At 41.2% G+C, this 19273-nt stretch overlaps 1 protein-coding gene across 1 annotated transcript in view; it reads right to left on the bottom strand.

Annotated features, from left to right (window-relative positions):
- LOC307073870 (polycystin-1-like protein 2) overlaps nucleotides 1–14523 on the bottom strand; it is a gene marked incomplete at both ends in the record, with an annotated part of 42696 nt that extends 28173 nt beyond the window's left edge. The window contains 13 exons of the mRNA XM_079733829.1: nucleotides 625–761; nucleotides 1580–1760; nucleotides 2244–2550; nucleotides 4425–4608; nucleotides 5013–5181; nucleotides 8239–8435; nucleotides 8908–9152; nucleotides 10158–10222; nucleotides 10744–10886; nucleotides 11606–11716; nucleotides 12887–12964; nucleotides 13262–13420; nucleotides 14202–14523. Coding sequence (XP_079589955.1) covers nucleotides 625–761; nucleotides 1580–1760; nucleotides 2244–2550; nucleotides 4425–4608; nucleotides 5013–5181; nucleotides 8239–8435; nucleotides 8908–9152; nucleotides 10158–10222; nucleotides 10744–10886; nucleotides 11606–11716; nucleotides 12887–12964; nucleotides 13262–13420; nucleotides 14202–14523 — 2298 coding nt within the window. The remainder of the gene's footprint in view (nucleotides 1–624; nucleotides 762–1579; nucleotides 1761–2243; nucleotides 2551–4424; nucleotides 4609–5012; nucleotides 5182–8238; nucleotides 8436–8907; nucleotides 9153–10157; nucleotides 10223–10743; nucleotides 10887–11605; nucleotides 11717–12886; nucleotides 12965–13261; nucleotides 13421–14201) is intronic.
- Nucleotides 14524–19273: the final 4750 nt, after the last annotated feature.

Below are 19273 nucleotides of genomic sequence, written 5' to 3'. Positions count from 1 at the left end.
CCTGCTGCCTCACAGCCGGGAGGGGTGGCGACTCGGGACCCGACCGCTGCCTCTAGGGATGGGGGTTCCTGTGTCTGAGGCCTTTCGTCTCTCACCTCTCTGCGATTACCAATGCAGTGTGTATCGCTAACCCATCAACAATACAATGAAATGAGCAAACCGGTTCACAGTATCTCCATCGGTGCTTCTGTAAAAACGCATGGCTGCTCTGACGATGTTTAATCTAGCATTTTATCCAGAGCCACTTACAGGGAATTCAATGCGTCAAATGTCCCGCAAGGATTCAGTTTTTATTTATTTCAATTTCATACTTGTATTCAACGTCCACATGGAAATTCATGCGTGCTCTGCGTCTATGGATTCAGTCGAGTCAGATTTATATTATGACAAAAATTTGTTCTGGAAAGGGAAACAAATATAAGCTATAAAACTTAGGCGAGGGAGATGGATTGAACGTTGAAGCAATGAATGATGGGAGCTCCCACTGAATAGAATGTGAAGCCTTGTAGGCGGTGAGGTCATAGCCCTGCTCCATAATGTAACATGTATCTGTAGAAGATATTAACGCATTGAAAATTATCAGAAATTCACATACATATCAGTTAAATCGATGATTTGACCGACCTCTGCTTTTATGCTGATGCTACAGTTACTTCCTTGCCTGGTGGCGTTGATGGTCACCTTGTTTTCTGAATCTCTCAGTCCAGCCGGAAGGAACAGAGATTTGGCTTCACTCTTGTCACCACAGTACAGGTGGACACCTACGAAGGGACAACGGTAAAATACACTACAGACAACATAACCGACAGCAGAACATGAGACTAAACAGGCACCCCCCAGCCAAGTAAAGACTTTCTTTAACCCAATACCTAAACAAAAACGTATCTTACTTAATACCTAGATTTACCCACCTCTAACCTAATACCCAAAGTTTCCTATCTGTAACCCAATACCTCAACTTAACCCTCTCTAACCCAATACCTAAACCTAACTATATTTAATCTAAAACCTAAATATAATCATCTTTAACCCAATACACTAAACCACCTCTAGCCTAATATCTAAAGTGAACCATCTCTGACACAAGTATCTAAAAATTCTCAGCTTCATTATCTCAGAAATGTTGTTTAGTTCCTCCCCACTAGAACATCATGTAAGGCAATTCATGAGTAGGACTTGACTGGCTTATGGTTACACAACCAAGAGATCTTAGAAATGATAGTGGTCTTGTGGCGTAGCTAAACTTGGTACTTAAAACAACTTGGCTAAATGTCATGGTTAGGGGTTAGATTCCCACAGGAGCCACCATAGGCTGAGAATGTATGCACTCGTATGGTATTATTACACGGGTTAGATGGTACATCCAATTAAATATAGATGTCCTTATTCTTATTAATACGATTTTTTATGTTATCCACAAACACTGTAATTTTAAACGACTTACCCGTTGAGGTCTTAAATTGGTATGTTTGGGCATTGCAGAATGGGCATTCAATTTCACTTTTGCAGCTGATCTTGAAACCCGTAAGAACAGTTCCTTTTGAAGGTGAGATTTCACATGAAAACCTTCCATAGTCACAGGTTGACGGCCAGGCTATGGTCTGGTCTACAGAGTTGGGCCCGGTAGGTTTGGTAGGTGTGGAGTCCAAGGGAGGTTTTGGAGTTTTCAAAGGATCCTTTGGATCATTATCATCCTTATTCTCATCATTGTTATCGTCCTTTGGATCATTATCATCCTTATCCTCATCATCTTTATCATCCTTAGGATCATTATCATCCTTTTGATCATTATCTTCCTTATCCTTTTCATCCTCATCATCCTTATCCTTATCACCCTCATCATCCTTATCTTCCTTTTCCTTCTTATCCTTATCTTCCTTATCCTTATCTTCCTTTTCCTTCTTATCCTTATCTTCCTTATCCTTATCTTCCTTATCCTTATCTTCCTTTTCCTTCTCATCCTTATCTTCCTTATCCTTATCTTTCTTATCCTTATCTTCCTTTTCCTTCTTATCCTTATCATCCTTATCCTTATCATCATCATCATCCTTATCCTTATCATCCTTATCCTTATCTTCCTTTTCCTTCTTATCCTTATCATCCTTATCCTTATCATCCTTATCCTTATCTTCCTTTTCCTTCTTATCCTTATCTTCCTTATCCTTATCATCATCGTCATCCTTATCAGCATCATCCTTATCCTTATCATCCTTATCCTTATCATCCTTATCCTTATCATCAACCTTATCCTTATCATCCTTATCCTTATCATCCTTATCCTTCTCATCCTTATCTTCCTTTTCCTTCTTATCCTTATCTTCCTTATCCTTCTCTTCCTTATCCTTATCAGCCTTATCCTTATCTTCCTTTTCCTTCTTATCCTTATCTTCCTTATCCTTATCTTCCTTTTCCTTCTTATCCTTATCCTTATCATCATCGTCATCCTTATCATCATCATCCTTATCCTTATCATCCTTATCCTTATCATCCTTATCCTTATCATTCTTATCCTTATCATCATCATCATCCTTATCCTTATCATCCTTTTTCCTAAGGTTTGGAGCCCCCCTGGTTTTTCGAGATTTAGTAGTGGAAGTGCCGACAAGATGGATAGTGTATGTTGCATATCCATCAACGTTTGCTCCTATAGTGTAAGAGAAAAATCGCATGTCATTTACAGTTGCAATAAATGAACAATAAATAAACATTTGAATTACAACATTTAAAAAAATATGGTGTAAAAATAAAACAATAGATATAGCTAACTTTGTACTATGAGATATACAATAAATAGTAAACACTAATAATTTGTGATAAGATGTGTATACGATCTGGCAACAAGAATAATCGGTTTGTTCACTCAAAAGACGTAAATGGAGTTGGATACATTCACAATGGAATATGTGTATTCATCCGTAAGCCCGATGCAGTTACTGAGAAAATGAGTTGCCGCCTAATAGGCGGATCTATCCATCATACAACTTGCTTGACTCTCACTCGAATTCAAGGGTAGAGTAAAGCCAAATCCATAGTTGCGCTGATGTGCGGCTTGTGAAGTACGCAGACATTCTGCGGCAAACGTGCACGGCATTTATGGTCGTCTGTTTATCCCTGACTTTGCTGTGGAGTTGCTCGAACGGGGTTGCTGTCAAGGGTGGACTAATGGCTTGTAACGGATAAGCAGCCTCACACCTAATGCTGCAACAGGCCCTTTAAGTTGTGCAACATCCAACTGCACTGTAGACCATATTATTTGCTTTGTTCAAATGATGGTCATCTTGAATGGAAATGATGTGAGGGAGGATTGGAGAGGCTGACGGGAGCTTTGTTGAAAGTCTCCTGTTGACAGTTACTGATACTGATGGTGCACCTCCACCAGTTTTTTTGGCTAACCATCGTTATCATGATCCATCCATTTGCACCTGGCTGTGTGTCAACATGCGCATCAGAAAGTCACTCTGCAGAGAGTGGGTTTGTAAGATGTGCCTTAACTAAAAAAAATCCAACTGAAACTCATAATAATAATCAGGGATCAGGAATCCCTATGCAGCATTGTTTTATATTGAAGAGTGACACAATCTGCATCCATTTGTCTCTATATATGGCTATCAGCATAGATGTAGCACACATACTCACCGTAGGCGACCACAGTGAGATTTCGACCACTAGCCAAGGCCTCTGCCAGTCTTTCCTTGCCCACTATGTAATCTTCCCCACCAATCTTTGGGTCTTTCAGGGGCCTCTTGCCTGATGACTGGTAGCAACTCATTGACCCAACCTTTGAAAAGAGTAACTAGTTTCAACCAGGTGCTTTTATGGGCGATACAATGCTTTTTACGATACGACATACATCTTTTAAGGATATTTTTTATCAACTTGCCAAGCTGTCTGCGCTGTTGGGATCCTCGATGTTCCAGACCACAGTGGGGCAATCTTCCCCACACTGCAGCGTGACCCTTACATCAGTGTCTGCTCTGACTGGGTCACAACTACTATAACACCTGAGAGAGAAGGTAAGGAGCATCGAACCAAACAAAAAACAAAAAACAAAAAAAACATGTTTTGTGGCTCTGACATCATGTTAGATCAACTTATAGTGATGCATGATCAAGTTCAGGTTTTCGTTGAGTTGTACAACGGTAAAAAAACATCCATATCATGCTACTTATGGCTTACATAAATATTGAATGGTTGAATAGCCGCTGTAAGTAGCAGATGGCCTACAACAAGCAACAGATGGCCGATCTGTTGATTCGCAATAGAATAGTTGAGGAAGTTCTCCTATTATAGTCATTCAAACGACACATCAACCTCACATCATGCAGATCCACAGACGTTCTCTTTAGTAGAGAATCGTGTACCTACCTAATAGAAAACTTCTTATGTTTAAACTTGAACCTGCGTTTAGAGTATATGGAACGTACCCTATTGTCGCCGAGGGAAATTTAGGTGGTGAAACAGTGATACACGTCGATCCAAAGTCCTTTGTGTTGCCTTTGTTGTCGTACACAAAAAGGTTGTATTCGTAATATTCAAACGGGTTGGGGAGGCAGTCCTTAGTCACCTCGTGGCTCATGGTCGGCCGCACATCTTGGCATCTACAGTGATCTGTGGAAAGAGGTCCAAGGTCTTAGATCATCCTGGCACTAGAACACCACTCAACACAACCAGCTACATTTGGACAACAGGCAGAGGGCAAAATGACACAAGATGTTAACGTCATTTATTCATCGCAGATGGGTAATTTGGAGGCAGCAGAGGGACAGGACACTAATAAGAGGCATTATGAAGAGATCACATTTTAAAATATGAATAAACTAAAATATGACAAATGAAATTGCTTTTTACATAACATGAGGAGAAAGATATACTGTTTCTCTGAGATTTTGCCTTCCACTAATACTATTTCTAATTAAGGGCTTAGGGTTGGAGGGTTTATGCTGTGACCTGAGAAGTCTGAGAGAGTCTGAGAGTCTGTGACTGTGTTTAAGTGTTTATAATCGGATTCTCACCGCATTTCCACTCGTATTTGAGGATGTCGATGCTGGCTTCAGGGTAGCTGTCCGTTCCACTCAGTATGACACTGTTGTGGCGGTTGGTCAGTGTGCTGTCGGGCGTGGCTGTGATCCTTAAACCCACCGATCGGACCACTCTAACATGGGCCTCTTTCTGGAAGTGAACCTTCAATATTAATACTGTATACTCTTTCCATTAAGTCATTAAGGCCCTATGTATGACATACTTCCAATTTTAAAGAGTACACTTTGGTAACCGTTATATTGAAAATATATAGCAATGTATAGCCTATGTTTCATTTAAAATGCACGATAACCATGATAAGACACATTATTTGTTATTTGTGTGAGAAAGGCATTTACCTTCCAAAAATAAAAAAAATGCATTATTAAAAATTATAATTGAATCATATTAGATATTAATGCAATTAAGATTGTCCATAATATCATCATATATATTATCATATAGCATACAATATTCATACATGTATGAATATTAATATAATATAATAAAACACTACTTAAAACGTATGAATAAACAGAGAAAAAAGGCAATAACCTTCCAGAAGCTTGAAATGCTGGTTTTCAACAGGGTCTTCATCTGACTGGCCATTAGGGACGGTGAACCAATGGCATCACAGCCACAACAAACCACAAGCATTTCCACAGAGGACAGTCTGTTAGAAGCTCTCAGTCTGATAAGGAAAGGGCCTGCAATGAAAAAATGATACTAGCAATTCAAGAGTGGTGAAAAAAACATGTTTGAATTAGTCCTAGGGGGAAAGGATAGTCATAGCCAGGGTGTTTAACTCAAAGAAGAAAAGTTTGGGGCTTGAACCCAGAGTGCCTTATTTTAATGGTCTGAAACGCAAGTGAGAAGCACCAAGCGCAAGTAGCTTTGTGGGCGGTTCTATGGCGATGTCGCTATTTTACCGGCGCAAAAATGATTCTTGCGCCCGGCGCAAATCTAAAAAGGGTTGGTCTGAAGTAGCCTAATTACCCGTAGGTGTGGTTTGGGCGTAACGTGCAATAAACCAATGAGAGTGCCAGCTCCCATCCCCTTTAAGAGCCATGAGCGCATTTGAATCTGACGAGTTGATATTTTGACAGCCTGTCTGCAGTCTCCGATGAGACAGATGCACATGAATTTCAAACTTCAAATGGCTCAGTTTATGGCCAAATAATATGGCCTAATTCGCACATGGACTAAGGTTTTCTTCCACAACTTCAGAAATATTGAGTCCTCAAATAAATTTCGGCAAAGAAAACTTAACACACATATGATATGCGGTAACTGCGGTTCTATTTAATGATATACGCAATACATTATAAACATTGTTTCTTATCAGTATTCTATGCATTATCGTTATCGACTTATGTTCCTAATATGCATGTGTCCCCCCGTTAATATACATTGCCATGGACTGTATTATGCGTTACGTGTTTAGTTTGCGTGTGTTTAAACAGATGGACGCACACATGTGCACACATACTCGCGGTAAAACAATGTTTTCTCACGATCAAATACTCATCAATCCTAAAAGTAATGGGCATGTACACGATGTCTGTGTCAAAAAATGTGTGTTTGCTGTACGGTGTTTGCAGATGCATTGATTTAAAAGTACAACTTATTACCGCTGTATCAGCTGTTCTTTCCCGAATAATTTACCAAGAATGTGTGGCTAGGTAGATGAGAGAAGCAAAGTGTATGCGCGAGGTGCACAAGCAACATTATGCATGCACCCTTAAAATAGCATCTGAACAACGCGCCACTGACTTTAAACCAGGTATTTCCTGGTTTGTGGCGCAAGTGGTTTCTGAAACTGCAAAATAGCACCAGGGAACGTTGGCGCCAGAGCACGCCTCTTCCTTTCGCCGAACCGCCCCTTGGGGCGCAAGATCATTCCCTAATTTACCGACGCGTGGCGCAGGAGGGAAAAGTCTTTTACCAACGATGTTGATAAATGTAGTTTTAATTTAGTTAAGTTTGAGTTGACTGTGAGCGTACATATATATATTTCTATTGAATCATTATAATGAAAAGTGGTTGATCCATTATGTAGTTTAACTACTACTTTTGGATAATTTGTTTGCGTACCTTGGAAAGGGTTTCTGATGGTATACAAGGCTGTGTTTCGGAGCATTTCCCTGCTTTGGGAGAATGATCTGTTTAGTCCAGAGAGGAGAAAAACAAGCCTCACAGGACTTCCTTTTTGTAGTGAAACCCTGATGGAAACATCTGACGACTGAAGACAGCTGCCATCTTCTGATACCACCGATGCAGATAGACCTGCTATGCTTTCCAACACGCACATCTGAACCAAAGATCACAAAAAATAATAATAAAAGTTACTTTCTTAAGCCCAAAGCAAATAGAGCATGAATTTCGCCTTATAGCACAACACAAAAATATTGGATTCAAAAAATATGTCACAGTGGTGATCTTGGGCTTAAAACGTGTTGCTCCTTAAAATGAATCCTCTGAAAATAAGCTCTCTGAGATTCCAAACCTGTTGCCATGGAAATAGCTTCAAAGTACGATAGAAAAAGCTTACATATGCGACGCAACACATCACAACAAACAGTCAACCCAAACGTGGAAATGTTGGCTGATGATTCTCAGGTCTGGCTGTGTTGCCAGCTGCCTTTCGCTTGAGATGCAAGTTAATGGCAGATTCTTCCGCATGCACACACTCACACACACACACACACACACACACACACACACACACACACACACACACACACAAACACGCGCATGTGTTGCAAAGGTTGTTTTGAATGGAGCTATATAAATGCAATAAATTACTGGTGATTATATCATACAATGGCAGAAGCACAGCTGAACATTTGAATAATACCTTGAATTATATCCATCTGGTGTGGGTGGAGGAGGGAGGGCGTGGATATATCAGTCTGCTTATTGATAACAATGACTTTGTTGACTGTCAAAGCCCTACCTGTTCCTTAATGAGCTCTTCCTTAATTATACAGTTTATCTTCTAATATGATCATTAAAGGCTGCAGAAATCCAACAAAGAGACCTCTAGCCCCAGGCCAAACCAGCTCATTAACGGCAAGATCCTGAATTCACTGTAAGAAGCTTTGAATATAAACATCTGGTTGAAGAAAATCCTAAATAAAAACAGCTACTTCACCACAACCTTTGACCAAGCCATAACCCACAGGGCGATAGCATAACAATGGTATAGTAGTGCGTTACCTGCAGGTCCTGTGTCTGAGGGAGGCCGGGGTTGTTGCCAGAGGCGTGCAGGCTGAGGGGATGGCAGCCCAGCCCCAGAAGATCCAGGGCGGCTGGGCTCACCATGAGGCTGGGGCGGACGTCCCCGCCGGCAGTCTCGGAGCTGGCCAGCACCCCCCCCCCAGAGCGGAGGAGGGTGTAGGTGATACCAGGGGTCCCTACACAAACACACATGAAAGAATGATGAATAAGTTCTGCAATTAGGTTACACAGACAACGTGGTGTGCAGTAGCTGTAGTGAACCCAGACAAAAGCAGCTTCTTTATCCATGTGTTAGCTGCTCATAACCCCAGCTGCTCTCTAATCTGTACTTAAAAAATGTACCATTAATCCGTACACATGACGATGTTTCTATGTGAAGCACTTTGAGCATGCCCTGTGTATGAAAAGTGCTACATGAATAAAGTTACCTTGCCTTGCCTACTTTAGGATTAGGGTTAAGGTTAGGGGTTAGGGTTCGTGTTAGCGTAAATGTTAGGTTAGAGTTGGGGATTAGGGTTACGGTCCGGGTTTTCAAATTTGACAAACGTTTAATTAACAAAGGAAAATTCACAGAGAGAATAATAGATAATAGGATGAATGGGCGAATGGATAAGGACACAACCCGTATTGGCTCTTCAGTTTTCTTGCCTGATGCCCCGTTCATCCGGACCTCCAGGGGTCTCCCCAGCAGGGCCGTGCAGCCGCCTTCAGCCGATAGCAAGTCACCCGAGTGACAGGTGAGGTCGCGGAGCTCCGTCCTGTGTCCTCCAATCACAACCTCCGTCTGAGCGCTGACGTCATCCATCTCACCGCCACCGTTGCCGCCGGAACATTCCACCCTCACCGTATATACCCCCGGCCGGACATATCGGTGCACAATATTGCTCTCCGACCTGTAGGGAAAGATCCCCCCACAAAACGGGTTAGTAAGGGTCACTCCATCCATCCATCACTGCTGGCTCTAACCTTCTAGGGGCTCACTCATACTAGGCAAAGTTGCCCTCTGCCGTACTCAAGTACGATTGCCCCCACCCCCCGCTGTGCCGCTGGCCTGTGCTCACACTAGGCAATCTCAACTGGGCTTGAGTACGGTTGCCTCTTGTACATACGCATGCGTTTGCACGTGTCGGCTCATTAGCACCTGTACCGTGGCCTGAGCACACCTCTCCCAAGTGCAATGAGGCCACGGAATTGAACTGTACTTGAGTACGGATGGCGTGCTCACACTAGACAAACGATCTAGACCAGGGGTATTCAACGTTTTCCAGGCCAAGGACCCCAAAACTGATGGCGAGATGGAGTGGGGACCCCCTTCTTATATATTTTATAAAATTGTGTTTTATATTAAACTGGTCCTATAGTGCCATGTATAAATGTACCTTGTTATTTTGCATTCAATACTAAGATATTTAAATATATATTCATTCATATATTCATTCATATATTCATGTTTTTATTTTAAACGTGTGCAAGGTACAGTGGGTAGGTTGGCCATGCCACTGCCATTCATTAACATAACATAATAAACTGATACCTGCCAAGATCAACAATGTCTGTCAATTGCATGTAATCATGCATAAAAGCTATTCAAATGGACATTTTTAAAACATAAATGTGGAAACGAAAATTAGTGATGTTTGTCATGCAGCTTGCCCACTGCATCCGTCCGTCAAAGGACGACGGAAGGCGTGCCTGACGGATGGGGGAGTGGTATTTGCAGACGGAGCCACGGTCTGATTGGCTGACGGATCCGTTGCAGCCTGAAAAGTTAAAATTTTCTCAACTTCTGAACGCAAGAGACGGAGCCGACTGAACGGACGGACACACAATGCATTTCGGGATCGCCCCATGCAAAGTCAATGAGATCCGTCAACTGACGGATGCAGTGTATGCAGTACCCCCTGTTGAAGACCTCTGATCTAGACTTTAGGGGACAAACGTACTTGGGCACGGTACAGATGGCCTAGTGTGAGTGCGCACTAAGGTGAGAGGTTCAATGTCATGTCACTGATGGCAAGGAAATGCTTGGGTTTTTCACGGTGCACACAAGTCAATATAAATTAGTAATGGGAAAAAACACCTGTGTGAAAAGGAGCATCATATGCGGAATAAATATGTATAGATGGAATAGACTCTATACTGCATATTGTGAGAGGCACAGAGAAGGAGGCGGAGATCAAAGTCTTTCTAGGGCTTCATCCCTACTACTTAAACTGAACTATAAAAAAAGAACTAAGTAAAGATCTAAGAGACAAACATACAACAGAATGGCATAGAGTGTGTGTGTGTGTGTGAGTGGGAGGATGTCTACCCGCTGTGTGTGTGTGTGTGTGTGTGTGTGTGTGTGTGAGTGGGAGGATGTCTACCCGCTGTGTGTGTGTGTGTGTGTGTGTGTGTGTGTGTGTGTGTGTGTGTGTGTGTGTGTGTGTGTGTGTGTGTGTGTGTGTGTGTGTGTGTGTGTGCTAACTGCATCTCTTTTCTCACTTGGTCCTCTTCCCTGATGGGTAAACAAACAGCGGTCTTGTGGTTGTCCACAGTGGTCCGCTTGTTTGTGCTTTGGTTCTTCTCTACCTCATGTTCTATAGTTTTAATGTTGATCGTGCACATGAAGCAGGAGCCTGCATTGCCTGAAGACAATAAGGCCGATGCAGACCGGTGATACAAATGAACATGATTTAATTCAGACGTAGATAGACCTCGGTACAATATTTTTTTATGTGGTGTCATTTTTGCATATTGAGATGGTTTCGTATGTTTTGTCTCTTTTAGATATCATACCTGTCCTGCACTTTCTGCTGCAACATGCACATATTTTCTCATTGTATATTTGATCTATTATTATTATCTGGTTATCTTATCTCCTCTAGTTTGACCCTTCCTAAACATTGTCTTACCTTAACTGTAACCTTTTCTTTCCTTACCTCTCCTGACCTTACCTTGACTGATAGCTCACCTTTGTATTGTCTGTAAACGTGTGAAATGCCCGTCCCCAGTCGCCAGCAGACAGGTGCTGTGATCTGGGAATAGTCGCCGCTTCCAAAACACTGTTATGTTGACATTTTCTGAGACCATGCCACGCTTGTTTACTGATAGTTTCAGTGCTGTGAGGAACGATAACCGCATGAAAGAATCAGCCCAGCGTTCTGCAGGCAGGCCAGCAAAATCTATATATTACTAAAAAAAACGATTAAGCTTTTATGTTGAGAAAGTAGCATTAAAGTAGTTTACAACATTTACAAAATAATTAACGCAACCAATCTCTGTCTATGAGGGAAAAATGAAAGGGTTTATCATGGTTACATGTTGTTAAATGCGTAGAGTGAGCGGTATGCAAATAGGTGCTGACCGTCGTCACAGTGGTATTGGACAGACAGATAACTTCCATGGATAGGACAGGGTTCGCCCAGTAGAGACTGAACCACGTTGGCCCGACACACCTCGAGTCTGTCGCACTGTTCTAAGAGACACACGGAGAGGAAGAGACAGGTTACATTTTAGATGCAAATTGACCGTCATATCAGCTGTTAATATTATTACGTTTAATGTTGTTTTTTGGGGGTTTTGGACATTTTACCACATTAAACTCCTCTGTTAACCGGACTGTAACATAGCCAAGTGGGAAAGTTTGGAGTGGATATAGGCCTACCAGTAGATATATTTATTGTCGGTGATGAGGGGTAATTAAATAGAAAGAGAGAAAAATCATGTCTATGTTTTTTTTGTCTATGATTTCTCTTAATTAAAACCACGTCGTTGTCATAATTACAAGAATTATAATCAGTCAATCTTTATTTATTTTTATATAATCAGGTATAATTATTTTTAAAAGACTAGGCTACTCCGCCGATTTCAACCAGCTTTGTACCATTACCATTAATATATGCAGACGATAAAAATTTCCTTGACGCTGCCTGCACCTAAATCCCTGCGCTCATTTGCAGTAGCAGGGGGAACTGGGGGCAGGCAGCATGAAGAGAAGTTAAACATTTTTAATTTGCATATACTAACCTCAAAGTCATGATACAAAGCTGATTGACATCTGCAAATAAGTCCTTAAAGTCAAGTCACAGTTTTAAATGTCATCAGTTTTGGTTGGTGCCAGACATTAGTGCATTATAGTCAGTACTCTATTCAACAGAGGAAGTCAATATTTACCTGTGTGTGTGTGTGTGTGTGTGTGTGTGTGTGTGTGTGTGTGTGTGTGTGTGTGTGTGTGTGCGTGTTTTGTTCGAGCGTGTGTGTTCTCTTGGGTGTGACATGGCGTATTGAAGCGCATTGAGCTTCGTCGAGAGGCTCTGGAATCAGGTCTATATTTTCATGGGGAAACCGGTGTCATATTTATGACCCATCACCTCCTTAGGCAATCTGCTCTTTAAAGCTGAAGAAAGGCTTAATGAAGCTAATTGTTTTGAACAAAAAAGAAAGTCATGATGCTCACCTATTCAATCAACTACATATGGTTACTGGTAACTTAATGACTTGTTGTTAAGACGGGACTGCGTACCTGCTAATATATTTAATACATCCACAGAGGCACACTGCTCAGGCGTGGGCAATGTAAATGATGTCGTCGAGAGAGAGAGAGGTCGTCGACAGTAGTGAGGGTTCTCTCGACCATAAAAACCACCGTCGATGTTGATCACGTGACCCAACGGGCATGCCAGCTCTACGTCATGGCCTTCACACGCTATGGCCCGAACAGACTCTGAAATAAAGGGATCAAAACACATTCATAAAGTCACGTTGGAAAGACTGCCTAATGATTCATAGCCACAGGGCACTAGTGAACTGGCAATCATTCAGTGTGGTCCAAAGGGCATACACTCACTGGGGCATTGACATATGGGAAAAACAATGTGTGTGGAGTTAGCAGAGGCGCATAATACAAAAAACCTCCAGTGATCATCTCAGGGTTACACCACAGGGAAACTAAGGTGGCTAACCATTGGTGTGGTAAATCTTCAGAGGCAATGGGTCATTAAAAAAAGGCCAAGATACCGACCATACTGGCAGACAAAGTTCAGCTCCTGGTGGCAGTCTTCGGTGGCCTTCCAGCGGAATAAAGAGTTTCCCTGGAGTTGCGCAGAGCACACCCCAGGCGGCACCCCATTCCCCCAGTCGGAATAAAAGAAATCCGAGCCATCCAGCCAATACAGGCTACCTGCAGGGTTAAACGGGGGGGAATCTTTCACTCGCTCCCCGGGTGAAAGTCATTCATTCTGTAAAGAAGCTGACAGGTCTCTGCTTTCAGATTATACTGAGGCAAACAAACTCAATCAGAATTCACAGTGGTGCCTCGCGGACTCTAATCAGACACAACAGAAATATATTCTGTATGTATAGACACAATTTACCTGACGTAAATGATTTGATTGGTTCTTGCTTCGATACAAGGCCTGTGATCGCAGTCAGTAATAGGAATGATGGAAGTGACTAAACCAAAAACAAAGTTATTTATTTAAACTAAACCAACAAGGCAAGACGGAGCCTGGAACCTGTGCACACAGCTTGTTTAAAGTTTAAATCCAGACATCTTGACCTTGGCTTTGACTAAAATAATTCAAAAGTAATAGAGTAGGTTATAATAAGCATAGCATATGTTGAGATGTATTTTTGCAATGATTTGATGGATTTTACCAATTCCTTTAATTATAATCCAGACATAATTGTTTCAGTTCTAAAAAGGTGACCATTATCAAAATATGAATAGATAATCTGTTGAAAAATGTATATATATATATATATTGTATCACATTACATCAAGTCAGAATAGGGTTTAGTAGGACATTATAATAGTGCTTAATAATTAATACAGTTTAATAATGCTTCATTCTTTTGATAATGTTAACTTAAAGACTGTACATCAATTACCAAACATGATACAAAAGGTTAATCAAACATAATTCGCGTCTCCTTCATTTGTACGCATTTATTTCCGCTACCTGTCCGTTCCCTGGCGTTGCCGTGTGCAGGTGCAGGCGGGGCCAGGCCCAGCCACCAGTCTCTCTCGGGGTCCAGCTGGGACCGGAGGAACGCCTCGGTCTCCTGGCTGCGGACGAATGCCAGGTGTCCTCCGCCTTGCTCACACCACGCCTGGGCAGCCCAGAACGACCGCCTCACTCCAACAAAGTCGTAGCAGGAGCCGTTAAAGGCCTTACGGGGTTCTGGGCAGACAGCAGACGCCAAACCTCCGTCAGCCCCGGTGGAAACTACACCACCAGAGAGGATGGTCAGGAGAAGACACAGGAACCCCACCTCATTCATGTTCTAACCGTAGTGGATCTTTTCCCACTAACTACAACAGTGGTTCTTTTGTACCTCTAAACTATGAATTTGTACATCGAAAGAAAGACAATAAACACAATTAGTTAAATTGCAATGCGCATCTTAACTCCCCAATGGAGAGTGGACTAAAATTACGCAGCCTGGAAGATGCTTCAGTTGATCGTTGCTGAGTCAGGGGACATAATATATGTGGAAACTGTGTCCCATGCTGTTTTTAAAATGGGTCTGATGGCGTGAGCATCACTCAACACATGTTTAGACCAGACAAAAGCCTGAATGCCCGATGTTAAATCCTTTACTTCTAAGTGGACTATCCCCTGTATACAAACAGAGAGGCTGACAATAACTGACAATACACACAGTGGTACAGCACAGGCTTATTCAGAAAGTGACTCTCAATGTGGGTTTCAGATGACTGAACCTTATTTACCTAGTTTAAGCCTCTAAAATCTTGCAAAGAGGTATCACTCTAAAATATAAATCGAAGTCTCCCAAGAGGCAGTATTTCACTTATATCTGATGGATGGGGATGGCTATGGCATTTCTAACAAATTACACCCAAATGTATAATTATGTTTTACCTGAAGTGCAGTATGGCACTACACACTGATCCATTTCGCAAGAAGCATTCTATCTTACTAGACTAACGTCTATCTTGTTATATATAGTACATTACATGAATACAGAACCATTTATTGAAAAGGAGTGAATGTAAACCATGTAGAACATATTTGGGAAAAAATGCAATTTGTTGTTAGCTTTTAACGTTGATGTTTATTGAATGAATTCAACTGTAGAATATATTGCAGTCATTATGGGTAATTTATGGAAAGACTCAGATTTAACCCCCTCCAGGGCAAGGATGGACAGCAGAGTCAACTTCCGCTAGTCCAACAGTGAAACAAAAATGAATGAATAAAAAATGGGAAAAAAAAAAAAAGGAAAGGAAATTGCAACACACATTCAATCAAAAAATGCAAGCATGCTGAATGTTAATAAACACCTAAGACAAGAGATAAATATTCATACAGCTTGCCCAACTAGAATGCAGAGCAGGGGATGGTACATTGCCTTGCCCAACTCTCTGTAGTAGAGAATGCACAGCAGGGGATGGTAAATTGCCTTGCCCAACTCTCTGTAGTAGAGAATGCACAGCAGGGGATGGTAAATTGCCTTCACCTTGAACCAACGTGTGCAGCGAATGTAAAGTGTGAATGCAGAAGTTGTTCCTCAATAGAATCGCAGGACGATCTTGACGATCTTAACAGATACAGCACATCCGAGTTGCTGTTAATGTCAGGAGTCATGCAGGTCTGCTGCCACGGAGCACTCGCCCAAATAAGAGGCCAAGCACCCCCCCACTGGCAGAGGCGGGCCGTACTATTAGGCAAACCAGGCATTTGCCTGGAGCCCCGGGCCCCATAGAAGGCCTTTTGGGCCCCCAAAATGCCCTCTCCATCATTTTTCCCCGTATTTATTGTTTTTATAAAAATCTATTCCCAATAGTAGCATCGGGATGTCTAATTACTCATGTTTTGACGGTCTTTTCGTGTACACCCCCTTCAGTCTGCACTACATGGACTATTCCAGGTTACGCGCATCACGTTCATCCCGTGTATGCGGAAATGATGTAAAATTCAAAACAGTAAATAGCGGTAAGAGAGAGAAGAGCTAAATCGAGTGAGAAATGAAGCGAACGTACCAAAGCGGGTCACAGAAAAATAAGAAGTCAGATCAAAGGCAGGATTTTATTTCAAAGCTGGGGGGGTGGGAGAGAGAGAGAGAGAGAGAGAGAGAGAGAGAGAGAGAGAGAGAGAGAGAGAGAGAGAGAGAGAGAGAGAGAGAGAGGGGAAAAAACAAGCTCAGAGACAGGAGAGGCAAAGAAACAGTGAGACTGAAGAGGTAAATGATGACATCTAAGGTTAACAGTCAGTGTAATATGTGTTCCATAATTGATCTTATTGTTTTGTATGCTTTTTTATTTTTGCAGGTGACACAAAATAGACCACAATGCCCTGTCCAACCCCCTGCTGTGACCTACTGGATACCTAAGGTAAATGATGACATCTTAGGTTAACAGTCAGTGTAATATGTGTCACCATAGCTATTCTTTTTGTTTTGTATGCTTTTCTCACTTTGCAGGTGACACAAATAGACCACAATGCCCTGTCCAACCCCCTGCTGTGACCTACTGGAAACCTGAGGTAAATACATAATTAACAGTTGCATGAAAGAAGGATAGTATGGAATGTCTCATTATGCCATATTAGGTACATTAGACCGGTAGATCCAGGGGCCCCCAAATTAATGTTCGCCTGGAGCCCCCAAAGGCCTAAATTCGCCACGAACAAGATTAGCATTACAATTTGCAAACAATCAATGCCGAATTCGGATTTATCGCTCAGAGCAATTTTGTTTGGCTGTTAACTGGTCACAGTCAGACTGACCCCTGTGTGCAAAATAAAAACAACAAAGATGTCACACGCAGCAGGCACGGAAGTTATTGAGGCCACCTCAAGTCAGCGGTTTAATTTAGAAATTAATCTGAGGTCGTTTCGTTGAGTAATTGAGTAAAAGTAATTTGTAATGCAAGTATAATTCCTTGGTTATCCCTTAGCTGTGGAGCCTTGTATGCCATATTGGGTAAGTTATCCGAAGCTCTCTGACCTATTTATGTTTCCACTCTGAGACTCCCTACAGAAGATCTATTTAGATGGCTCTGCCCTGCAGGAAATCGGAATTAGATTTTATGAATTATGCAAAATGGAATGTTGATCGTTGCTCACTGATTCGTCATGTTGTTGACTGCTGCCACCTGACTTTGCCGGGGCATTCTTGAAAAAAAGATTATTTCTTCATCTGGTAAAATAAATAAAAATGAGGCATTTTCTTTAGTTTTTCAAATATAAATGCAATGGTAAATGCAAAATAATAGCGCCACACAACTCAAGGAAGAAGAAGGTCATTACCAATGACAACATAATTAAGTGGACCATATCTTTTTCCTACTAAGGGTAAGGTAAGGTAAGGTCTAACCCAATACCAATCGAAGTATCAAGTGTTAAACCACAGCAAACTATATGTTAAATTAACAAGTCTAGTTACTGACGCAGAGATGCAGACAAACTCGTCTAATAACACTTGCAGAGATGCAGACCATCTTTTCTGCATCCCAGCTTTTACTGCAATGATGAACGCAGTAAGTTCCCCGGAATGTGCTACTTTATATCAGATCTTAACGACCAATGGAGCTGTGATTCTGATCTCCATGAGGCGCTTTATAACATTCCGCCTCATATGTGATCACAGCACCACCTTAAGGCTTAAGTTGTGTACAGCAAGTGTTCTGTTCTGTATTAGTTCTAAATCAACAGTTTATTTATATTAAATATTCTCTTTTCCCCTTTCATATCATATTCTTAATATTTATATATAAATGTAGATAAATTAACAGCAGACGGGTATTAAACATTAAAAAACAAACATAAACACGTTGTCGATAAATAAGTAGGATAAAACTTTATTGCACAACAAAAAGCGCCATCCTGGAACAAAGAGAATTCAAATGTTTATTTTACATAAATATGCTTACAGCCTCTGTTATACAATGAATATATATACAAACAGACAAATATTATACTACATTGTCATCAACACTTGGTGGAAATTGAGAGATACTACTTTCTGTGTGTGCTTTTGCGTGTGTTTTTTTTGTGTGTGTGTAAGTCACACATTAAAACATTTCTAACTAACTGCTGTCACTGTTGGAAAACAGTCCATGCAAAGCTTAGAGACTTTTTTTTTATGCAAACAGGAGGTAAAGCACCCGTTATTCATTCGTACAGTTACAGTTTAAACACAAATAAATGGTACACCCATCAGTTGGGAAGCCATTATGTGCCCTAAGAGTAATGTGTATTTTATATGTATTGGAAGAATTCAATTAGATTGAAATTCAATTTGATTGAAGTTTAAGAATAAAGCAGAAAAAAGCAAATGTGGGGACGTTAACATTATTCTATCATCTAAAAGGTTTGATAGGTAATAAAAATGGAGGGGTGAAATTTTCATCGCAAAGCTTATTGCTTACATTTTTTTCATACTACTTGTATGGATTTTTATGGGCGTGACCTCATCCTGTGAGTTGGCATGGGAAGCACAGGCCAATCTTAAATGTCTCTAAGGAAAGTTGCTGTAGTCTAAAGAAGCATCTAGAAGTAAAGATTCTCTCGTAAAAAAAACATACATTGTGACTCATTTGGAGTGATAGCATCAACCTATTAGACTATTTTCTAGTGGTTGATTGGCGACCTCACATGTCTAGTGTGACCCTTAACTTTGGGGGAAAAAAAACGAGGAAAACCTGATGTACTGATGTCCTCTGGAGTAAAGATCCTAGATTGCAAGGAAGACTACATGTATTTAAAGAAATAAAGAATGAAGAAAACTTTGGTGGATAAAATAAAATACAATTTTAATAAGTCAAACCTGCACTATGTCCCTTTTTCACAGCCTTCACTTTTGATTTCTGTGTCCTGTCACTCAAAAGCACAAACATGTGTGCTGGGCCATTTCAAAAGAACGGAGAAAGCCACTTTTCAGTATTGAAACCGACATCAATTGAGCTGTGGATGAATGTCTTTCATACTTCAGACATCCAGTTATTGGAATTCATTCTAAACAAAAGTGATGACTGTTGTGTAAAAAAGTGAGATACTGCTGTTTAACC

This window comes from Pollachius pollachius (assembly GCF_949987615.1).
Source record: "Pollachius pollachius genome assembly, chromosome: 3".
Lineage (NCBI taxonomy): Eukaryota > Metazoa > Chordata > Actinopteri > Gadiformes > Gadidae > Pollachius > Pollachius pollachius.
The sequence above is the reverse complement of the archived record's forward strand: the minus strand, read 5'-3'. Positions and strand labels throughout refer to the sequence as shown.